This window comes from Gymnodraco acuticeps, unplaced genomic scaffold (assembly GCF_902827175.1).
Source record: "Gymnodraco acuticeps unplaced genomic scaffold, fGymAcu1.1, whole genome shotgun sequence".
Lineage (NCBI taxonomy): Eukaryota > Metazoa > Chordata > Actinopteri > Perciformes > Bathydraconidae > Gymnodraco > Gymnodraco acuticeps.
The window spans coordinates 3,048-15,403 of record NW_022990872.1 but is presented as its reverse complement, the minus strand read 5'-3'; the positions used below and the strand labels follow the sequence as shown (position 1 = coordinate 15,403).

General features: G+C 40.9%; 1 protein-coding gene across 4 annotated transcripts in view; it reads left to right on the top strand.

Moving 5' to 3' along the window:
- Window positions 1-11,441, top strand: part of LOC117557501 (zinc finger and BTB domain-containing protein 16-A-like) — a 98,670-nt gene extending 87,229 nt beyond the window's left edge. For all 4 annotated transcript variants that reach the window (XM_034233378.1, XM_034233375.1, XM_034233376.1 and 1 more), the window contains exon 3: window positions 11,103-11,441. In XM_034233378.1, coding sequence (XP_034089269.1) covers window positions 11,103-11,280 — 178 coding nt within the window. In that variant the 3' untranslated portion in view covers window positions 11,281-11,441. The remainder of the gene's footprint in view (window positions 1-11,102) is intronic.
- The last annotated feature ends 915 nt before the right edge of the window (window positions 11,442-12,356 follow it).

The window sequence follows — 12,356 nt, the reverse complement described above, 5'->3', positions numbered from 1 at the left end:
CTCCTGTCTTATTCACATTGTTTCCCATCTGTACCCTGCATGTGTATTGGAAGGAGTATGCATACTTAACTAAACACAAATTAAAAAGGACGGTTTGTTAATGATCAGGTCTGTGTTTTGTGTGTCGGTGACCTCATAATTTATAACTGCGTTAGTATTTTGGCCAAATAAGACCCACAATCTGACGATGAGTAAAATAATATCATATTTTTGAACATTAGAGCAAGGAAACATGTCACAGTGGACGCACAAAATACACGTATTAAACTGAAATGTAACATATGTCCTCCTAAAGTCCACCGAGCTTCAACTTGGGGCTATTTAAAGAAATCTAACATAAATTGCAGTTAGGGTCAGAATAGCTTCACATGTGTTGGTCTATTATGCTAAGCTTATAGCGCAGGACAGATATAAACAGGATTGCTTTAACATGTCTTTTGATCCTCACCAAATCTCTTAGATGCTTCCAATCCCTCCGCTACTTAGGTCCAATCTCTATTCAGCAATCCCCAATTATCAGCTCTGTTTCTTCTGACCAACAGAACTAATGAACACACACACACACACACACAAACAGACACAAACACACAGACAGACAGACACACACACAGACACACACACACACACACACACACACACACACACACACACACCACACACACACACACACACACACACACAGATACACACACACACACAGACACACGCACAAACAGACACACACACACACACACACACACACACAGACACACACATGCACACGCACACACACACACACAGACACACACACGCACAAACAGACACACACACACACACACAGATACACAGACACACACACGCACAAACAGACACACACACACACACACACATACACACGCACACACACACACATACACACGCACACACACACACACACACACGCACAAACAGACACACACACACACACACACACACACACAGATACACAGATACACACGCACACACACACACACGCACAAACAGACACACACATACACACACACGCACAAACAGACACACACACATACACACACACACACACACACATACACACGCACACACACACACAGACACACACACACACACAGACACACACACGCACAAACAGACACACACACACACACAGACAGACACACACACACACACAGATACACACACACACGCACACACAGATACACAGATACACACACACAGACACACAGATACACACGCACAAACAGACACACAGACACACACACACACAGAGACACACACACACAGACAGACACACAGACACACACACACACACAGACACACACACGCACAAACAGACACACAGACACACACACACACAAACACACACAGACACACACACACGCACAAATACACACTGACACACACATAGACACACACACACAGACACACACACGCACAAACAGACACACACACACAGACACACACACACACACACACAGACACACACACACACACGCACAAATACACACATACACACACACAGAGACACACACACACAGACACACACACACACACATACAGACAGAGACACACACACACACACACACACACATACAGACACACACACATACAGACACACACACACACACATACACACACACACACACACACACACATACAGACACACACACATACAGACACACACACATACATACACACACACACACACACACACACACACACATACAGACACACACACATACAGACACACACACATACAGACACACACACACACATACAGACACAGACACACACACATACAGACACACACATATACAGACACACACACACATACAGACACAGACACACACACACACACACACACACACACACACACACACACACACACACACACATACAGACACAGACACACACACACACACACACACACACACACACACACACACACAATCACAGACATCTTAACTTCAATTTACCACCTCTTATCAATTGTCTCCCTTTATCTGTTAGTGTTTTCTTCTCTCCATCTTAACCTCTCTCTCTCTGCAAAGCTTTTATTTACGAACATCGTTTCGGGTTGTTTTATGGCTCCCCTCACAAACAGAGAGCATGGAGAAGGGGAAAATGAAAAAGATGAGAGGATAGACGAGGAGAGAGCAGGGCACTCAAGGCTGCTGAGGGATAAATAGAATGTAGGCAGGCAATGAGAATTAAGTGCAAGTCATCAAAGCATGGCTCTGCACGGCTGTTTGCTTGTTTGTCAAGTATGAAACGGAGATGTGTGAGCTAAAGGAGTCATTTGATGAGTAGTAGGAATCTGTATGAGTCAAAGCCATAAAAGCACCACACAGACCTTGAGTTATTCTTCTATTGTAGCTTTCCGTATCACTATATCACTTTCTTTTGACTTTTTTACCTGAGTAGTAGAGCAGGTGAGAAGCCTGGGACTTTATTTCTCCGAATGCAGCGCTAGTTATGATATACGGCCACAAAGGTCCAGCGGCAAATTGTAATAAAAAAAAAAGTTCAGAACTGCACGAGGCAAGCTGTTATGGCTCAATGTAATCGGCTCACATTTCAAACACACACGGGCACACACACACCCCTCGGTTGGGCTTTAACGAGGAAACACACCGCACGAGGTGATCAGCATATGTTTTGTTGACATAAATTTAACATTTATTGCAGTTGTCAAAAGTGACTGTTGGACAAAGTCGATTATTAACTGAGTAAATGGCCTGAGAGAGTTTTATGTGAACTTCCTTAATGGCTGCAGTCAGTCTGTTTCAAATCACCCTCCCACACACACATACACACACACACACACACACACACACACACACACACACACACACACACACACACACACACACACATCTCATCATTTATTTCAGAAGCATAGCATGAAAGCAGACAGTTATGATTTGTGTGTGTGTGAGGAGAGGTAGGATAATATGTTTAGGTATCCTTTGGCATATCATTACATTTTATTGGATCTGATAACAGTAGATATATTAATATTATTATTAGCACTGCTAAAGGCACACAAATCATTCTTAGGTGTACAGAATATCCCTCACTTTTTTGTACTTTCTACAATTGCATACATTTTGAATTTGAGTTGGGCCTTCAGGTTATTGTAGGCGGAGATTCGTCTGTTTATGGTGCTTTTATCGATTGCCATCAACCCAAATAAGTGAATTTGGATAGCTTTTTTGGGGCGTTGACCTTGGCTGATTGCAGCTCAGAATCTGCTTTGTCTTTGTTGCTGCTTTTAGCCATTGTCACCAGAAGGAATTGGACCATTTTGCTGCTTTATTCATCACAAGTTTGGCATGAATCTGGAAGCCAAGTATGCCAAATATAAGCCACTCAGAACCGTCTTAGAAGGGCTTTGTACCACTGCAATACAATTTAGACATGTTTTTCATAAAGAAACTGTACTTGAAACCTACTTTAGAAAAGAAGCTCCACACACTCTTGCCTAAATACAGTTGAATGCCAAAAAGAAAGGCGTCATTAGCGTTTCAATAGGAGAAGCTCAGTCCTAAAGCCTCCCTCTAACAGACTGAATTGCTGGAACAGGTGCTGTAACCATTCTGTTGAACATCAAGTAATGCGCTGTTTCACTAGTGCTAGCTATTGCCCTTAGAATCAACACACTGTCAGCAAGGGACACACAAACACACACAAACACACACACAAACACACCGCACTTTGCTCATCAACACTACATTTACGGTGAGAATACATGGCGGTGCTTCCACTTGTATTGGCCTTAATAAGTCCATCCATACCTTATCAGCGCTCTGTCTGGGGGCCACAATGGTCAGATTGAGGAGGGACACAAAAGGCCTTTGAAGGGCTTTGTGCTCTGTGTGTGTCGTGGTTTACCGCTCGTGTGTGTGTGTGTTTTCCCCTCATCGGATTGGAAAAGTGTGTGTACATCACCTGTGAACCTTAAAGGAAAAACCTGGCTCCATTCCTTTGTCCAATCTGTTGTTTGTTGTGGGAATTCCTGTCATTCATGGGAATAAATGGTCAAATATACAAGTAATGGAGCACCAGAATGCAAAGCTCTTGTATTAATATGATATATTGAGTATAACCAACATGGATGTATAAAGAGAACTGGTTATAGTGTTGGGAAACCCCATTCGTTCGTATGAAGGATGCTTAGTGGTGCTTGAAGCCAAAACAACCGGACTCGTCTTAAGAACAAAGGTATCGTGGGCCATTAAGGAAACCCCTTCCTGGTTCGCTTGATACCCAAAAGCAACATTTGGCGTTGTGAAATAAGGCATCGTTTTCATCTTGAATATCGTCTTTGCTGGTTTTTACGGATCTGAATGGTAGTAATCTTTGAGTGTACCCTCTAATCAGAATCTGAATCAGAAACAGGTTTATTACCAGGTAGGTTCGCACATACTAGGAATTTGACTTGATGTCATGGTGCATACATAAAATATAAAAAACAAGAAATCTAATATAAAACACAAAATCTTTTACACCGTAATAAAATACAGTTAAATAGCAATACAATAAAATTAAATAAAGCAGTAATTTACATGGAAATAGAATGCTATGAATGTATTTTTGCATATTGTGAAATCAGAATATGTGCAGAAAGGAGTATGGCCTTGTGTGCATTAATGTAATGTATGTAAGTCAGTAAATCCATATTACCGATGATTATATATCCAATTTCTCAATATTTTGTAAAAGCATAATCAGTCAACCCTGCAATATCGTCAACATATAGAGGTATTTGGACAATAATCTTGAGATGATTGATTTTCTATATGTGTTGAACCTGATTTCTGTTCTGGTGAAGGAAAGTTGTTCTTGTGAAACACTGTAGTAGGGAGTGTAAATCTCTCTTTTAAAGTACATCCTTATAGAACTCCTGGACTGAATCTAGCATTCCAGATAGTGTGACAGTATTGTTTCCTGTCTCACTTTTCTCATTTCTGTCTCTTTGTGTCTCCTTCGTTACTTTTTGTTGTCTTTTCGCCTCCCGTCCTCTTCCTTCTGGGCATTTGGCATTTATAGGGCCTTTTAATCACTCACTGCTTGCCAAAGGGATGTCATTCTGCCTTTTCACTTCCCGGCGTCTCTCCACAAATTCGACCCATCGCAACGCCTTTCATGACTTCTTCATCTCTACAACTCTCCCTGACAGGTTTTTCAAGGATGTTTTGCAAGCAATTATTAGTCAAACCAGACTTCATTAACATCGCCACAAGACCCCGCTATAATCTCTCTCTGTCTGCCTCCAATACTCGCTCTCGCTGCCCCTCTCTCGAGAGAGCCGTAAATCAATTTGCATTCGACATCTGACATCAATCAGTCATGTTTTGAGAGAGTGGCAGCACCTCCTCCTCTGAGGCTCTGTTGAGAGACGCTAAGATGGATGGCTGTCATCTCGCCCAAGTCGTGCAGATCTCTTATCAAGGGCATTGTTTCCCCAAGAACACACTCGGCTGATTCGTCGAGGGAGACTTTAAAAATCCCTCTGTTTGCCGTTACCATGCGTTACCAACTGAGTATAGATCTGTGCACGTGTCCTGGGAACATTTAAGGCACGTTTTGCAGCTTTGCATTAAGGTGAACATAAAGTGAAGACATTACAGTTTGAAGAGATCCTTACAATCTGAATAGTTCATTGATCTCAGGGAAAATTGATAAAATATGTTTTATGAAGAAAAAATAAAGTAAATTAAACATAAGAAATGTCGTACATTTTAAATAAATAAAATATACATTTAATTCCACAGATGGAAATTAGCTATTAGCTATAATCTGGCATATTGCATCTCTTGTCTTTGCTGAGATTAATGTTTTTGTATGCATGGTCCTTCTATAAATAAATACAAATATAACAATAACATTTAATATATTATACAATTTATAAAAAATATAATGGAATAAGATATTCAAATATAAGTTTTGTAAAGTAAAAATGTCCAAATGTCTTAAATATATTGTATTCTGCCGGCATTACGTAGAAGGTCTTCTTTTCATTTGTATTACTGATTGGTTATTTTGCTTCACTGTGAGAGAGAGCAACAATTGTGTGACGATAAAAATGTGGAAAAACAGCCCCAGCTGGACACACGTTGCAATGGAGGCTGTGTGAACCTCTCTCGAGGCGAAGTATATGAAGTTTCTCCAGAGGCTCTGTGGCAGTTGTTTGTCAAATCGTGTCACCTTAATTGCTTCGGAGCACTTTCAGATATCTCTCAAGAATAATATGCTTTGCTCCGAGCCGAGGGGTCTTTGAGGATTTGGTAACACAGAGAGAGTCTTCTGTTGTCAGACGTTATTTAGTTACTAACCTGCGAGGCCTTTCCCACATAATCAAATATTGAACCTTTAGTCCCGTCTGACCTTGTGCTCTGAAACCACGTTACGGCCTAATGACTGTCTGTTTGAGGAAAAGACAATTCATTGCAGGTCAGATTTAGCTTCAAGCCACACACCACCTTAAAGAGGCCCTATTATTGTTGGTGGGGGTTTATATCAGTTTGTGTGCATGTAAAGCTTTTTGAACATTAAAGCATGGAGACATGTCACTGTAGAGACACTACATACTGATATACACCTGAACACTAGCAGGAGAGGACTCTTTAAAGTAGAGACACTACATACTGATATACACCTGAACATCAGCAGGAGAGGACTCTTTAAAGTAGAGACACTACATACTGATATACACCTGAACAACAGCAGGAGAGGACTCTTTAAAGTAGAGACACTACATACTGATATACACCTGAACATCAGCAGGAGAGGACTCTTTAAAGTAGAGACACTACATACTGATATACACCTGAACACTAGCAGGAGAGGACTCTTTAAAGTAGAGACACTACATACTGATATACACCTGAACATCAGCAGGAGAGGACTCTTTAAAGTAGAGACACCACATACTGATATACACCTGAACACTAGCAGGAGAGGACTCTTTAAAGTAGAGACACTACATACTGATATACACCTGAACATCAGCAGGAGAGGACTCTTTAAAGTAGAGACACCACATACTGATATACACCTGAACACCAGCAGGAGAGGACTCTTTAAAGTAGAGACACTACATACTGATATACACCTGAACATCAGCAGGAGAGGACTCTTTAAAGTAGAGACACTACATACTGATATACACCTGAACATCAGCAGGAGAGGACTCTTTAAAATAGAGACACTACATACTGATATACACCTGAACATCAGCAGGAGAGGACTCTTTAAAGTAGAGACACTACATACTGATATACACCTGAACATCAGCAGGAGAGGACTCTTTAAAGTAGAGACACTACATACTGATATACACCTGAACATCAGCAGGAGAGGACTCTTTAAAGTAGAGACACTACATACTGATATACACCTGAACAACAGCAGGAGAGGACTCTTTAAAGTAGAGACACTACATACTGATATACACCTGAACATCAGCAGGAGAGGACTCTTTAAAGTAGAGACACTACATACTGATATACACCTGAACATCAGCAGGAGAGGACTCTTTAAAGTAGAGACACTACATACTGATATACACCTGCACAACAGCAGGAGAGGACTCTTTAAAGTAGAGACACTACATACTGATATACACCTGAACATCAGCAGGAGAGGACTCTTTAAAGTAGAGACACTACATACTGATATACACCTGAACATCAGCAGGAGAGGACTCTTTAAAGGAGATACACTACATACTGATATACACCTGAACATCAGCAGGAGAGGACTCTTTAAAGTAGAGACACTACATACTGATATACACCTGAACATCAGCAGGAGAGGACTCTTTAAAGTAGAGACACTACATACTGATATACACCTGAACATCAGCAGGAGAGGACTCTTTAAAGTAGAGACACTACATACTGATATACACCTGAACATCAGCAGGAGAGGACTCTTTAAAGTAGAGACACTACATACTGATATACACCTGAACATCAGCAGGAGAGGACTCTTTAAAGTAGAGACACTACATACTGATATACACCTGAACATCAGCAGGAGAGGACTCTTTAAAGTAGAGACACTACATACTGATATACACCTGAACATCAGCAGGAGAGGACTCTTTAAAGTAGAGACACTACATACTGATATACACCTGAACAACAGCAGGAGAGGACTCTTTAAAGTAGAGACACTACATACTGATATACACCTGAACATCAGCAGGAGAGGACTCTTTAAAGTAGAGACACTACATACTGATATACACCTGAACATCAGCAGGAGAGGACTCTTTAAAGTAGAGACACTATATACTGATATACACCTGAACATCAGCAGGAGAGGACTCTTTAAAGTAGAGACACTACATACTGATATACACCTGAACATCAGCAGGAGAGGACTCTTTAAAGTAGAGACACTACATACTGATATACACCTGAACATCAGCAGGAGAGGACTCTTTAAAGTAGAGACACTACATACTGATATACACCTGAACATCAGCAGGAGAGGACTCTTTAAAGTAGAGACACTACATACTGATATACACCTGAACATCAGCAGGAGAGGACTCTTTAAAGTAGAGACACTACATACTGATATACACCTGAACATCAGCAGGAGAGGACTCTTTAAAGTAGAGACACTACATACTGATATACACCTGAACATCAGCAGGAGAGGACTCTTTAAAGTAGAGACACTACATACTGATATACACCTGAACAACAGCAGGAGAGGACTCTTTAAAGTAGAGACACTACATACTGATATACACCTGAACATCAGCAGGAGAGGACTCTTTAAAGTAGAGACACTACATACTGATATACACCTGAACATCAGCAGGAGAGGACTCTTTAAAGTAGAGACACTATATACTGATATACACCTGAACATCAGCAGGAGAGGACTCTTTAAAGTAGAGACACTACATACTGATATACACCTGAACATCAGCAGGAGAGGACTCTTTAAAGTAGAGACACTACATACTGATATACCCTGAACATCAGCAGGAGAGGACTCTTTAAAGTAGAGACACTACATACTGATATACACCTGAACATCAGCAGGAGAGGACTCTTTAAAGTAGAGACACTACATACTGATATACACCTGAACATCAGCAGGAGAGGACTCTTTAAAGTAGAGACACTACATACTGATATACACCTGAACACTAGCAGGAGAGGACTCTTTAAAGTAGAGGACACTACATACTGATATGAACCTGAACACTCAGCAGGAAGGACTCTCTAAAGTAGAGACACTACCTACTGATATACACCTGAACATCAGCAGGAGAGGACTCTTTAAAGTAGAGACACTACATACTGATATACACCTGAACATCAGCAGGAGAGGACTCTTTAAAGTAGAGACACTACATACTGATATACACCTGAACATCAGCAGGAGAGGACTCTTTAAAGTAGAGACACTACATACTGATATACACCTGAACATCAGCAGGAGAGGACTCTTTAAAGTAGAGACACTACATACTGATATACACCTGAACATCAGCAGGAGAGGACTCTTTAAAGTAGAGACACTGCATACTGATATACACCTGAACATCAGCAGGAGAGGACTCTTTAAAGTAGAGACACTACATACTGATATACACCTGAACATCTGCAGGAGAGGACTCTTTAAAGTAGAGACACTACATACTGATATACACCTGAACATCAGCAGGAGAGGACTCTTTAAAGTAGAGACACTACATACTGATATACACCTGAACATCAGCAGGAGAGGACTCTTTAAAGTAGAGACACTACATACTGATATACACCTGAACATCAGCAGGAGAGGACTCTTTAAAGTAGAGACACTACATACTGATATACACCTGAACATCTGCAGGAGAGGACTCTTTAAAGTAGAGACACTACATACTGATATACACCTGAACATCAGCAGGAGAGGACTCTTTAAAGTAGAGACACTACATACTGATATACACCTGAACATCTGCAGGAGAGGACTCTTTAAAGTAGAGACACTACATACTGATGTACACCTGAACATCTGCAGGAGAGGACTCTTTAAAGTAGAGACACTACATACTGATATACACCTGAACATCAGCAGGAGAGGACTCTTTAAAGTAGAGACACTACATACTGATATACACCTGAACATCAGCAGGAGAGGACTCTTTAAAGTAGAGACAATACATACTGATATCCACCTGAACATCTGCAGGAGAGGACTCTTTAAAGTAGAGACACTACATACTGATATACACCTGAACATCTGCAGGAGAGGACTATTTAAAGTAGAGACACTACATACTGATATACACCTGAACATCAGCAGGAGAGGACTCTTTAAAGTAGAGACACTACATACTGATATACACCTGAACATCTGCAGGAGAGGACTCTTTAAAGTAGAGACACTACATACTGATATACACCTGAACAACAGCAGGAGAGGACTCTTTAAAGTAGAGACACTACATACTGATATACACCTGAACATCTGCAGGAGAGGACTCTTTAAAGTAGAGACACTACATACTGATATACACCTGAACAACAGCAGGAGAGGACTCTTTAAAGTAGAGACACTACATACTGATATACACCTGAACATCAACAGAATATGGCCCGTTTTATTAAAATTGCTTTGTGTCTTTATGAAGAACTCATATTAACCTCAAAGAAAGTCAATTTGTTAGGAACACAAGCATCATGCATTATTTCAGTCAAGAAAGTAACATGTTTATTTAAAAAAGGTCATGGACTAAAAGCTTTTCTGCGACATTGAAGGAAAAAAACCTCTTTCATATTGTTGTTTGTTTTGTCAAGGGTTATGTCAAGGTAATGCTTATGGTTTGGTTTCCCATTAAGGTAAAAGAGAAAGTGAAGCTTGAAGGGTACATGAGTGTTTTGGGATTTAAAGAAGAGATAGATCACGATTACTTATTTAATGAAGTGTGAAAATGATTTAAAACGTCTTCCAGGAGGATCTTGCTTTATCTTACACCACTGTTATCTGAGTGTCTGATAGAAACGAGGTCATTCATATAATAAGGTTATGCACACTATTGTACCTGCTGAAAACAGACGGTAACATGTTTCCCTGCTCTCTGTCTACAGGAAGATGCACAGTGGAATGAAGACCTACGGCTGTGAGTTGTGTGGAAAGAGTTTCCTGGACAGCCTCCGTCTCCGGATGCATTTGCTGTCTCATTCAGGTGAGGAAATCAAACGCACCCAAAACCCTAAAACCACACTACGATCACTGTCGAGCTACGCCTGTTTGGTTTCCTGCTGATTGTAGGCAGTGGTGGAAAGTGAATGTACTCAAGTATTACTTTAAATTAATGGACAACTTGCTTTCACACATCCTGCTGTAAACATAATAGTTTTAAGGGTGTGAAACACCCCGTTTCTGTGATTTCTGGATTAAAAACTGCTCTGAGAAACTTCACCAAAGAGGTGCCTGCACATCGTCATGCTGTCAGCCAACACCTCGGTAACATTAGAGGTCTGAACACACACATACACACACACACACACACACACACACACACACACACACACACACACACACACACACACACACACACACACACACACACACACACACCAGCAGTCCCTACTTAGCGCAGCACTGTTTTTAATGGCATGGTCGTCTTTTATAGGCAGCAAAGAGCTCCTCATTTCTAAAGCACTGAGTGCAGATGGTTTATTGAGACACTGTAAAAGCCATGGGACCTCTAAGGGAACCCCCTCACACACACACACACACACACACACACACACACACACACACACACACACACACACACACACACACACACACACACACACACACACACACACACACACAAAACCCCAAATCCATGTGTTGAAGTCGGCCCAGGGTTCCCAATGGGACACAGTTAGTGGTGTGAATTGTTTACTTGGCACTATCGGAATAAAACATTTGAATATTTCTTTATTTATTCCCGGGGGGGAAAGGGGTTTGTTAATTGTTCCCTCAATTTAGAGTAAAATAACAAATTATATTAATATAAAAAAAGGGCAATAAGAGAAAACATGTAATGAACAAAAAATGATTTATTTTCACATCAGAATCAAAGTAAATATGTGTAAAATATGTTTATTATAATATATGCAGCCGTGCATAAGTATTTTTCAATATCAACTCCTGTCATTCTGCAGAAACGATAATTGCCAGCATTCATGTCTTAGCAGAAGCTTAAACAATGCCCGCTGACCCCCCCGCCATGTTGTGATAAAGGCGAACGACAGATTCCCGCTGTGCCGGAGACACACAGTGCAGCGTGGTAGAAACAAAACGTTACACATTACACCCCGTCTTCACAGTCCCTGCTGCAAACACAC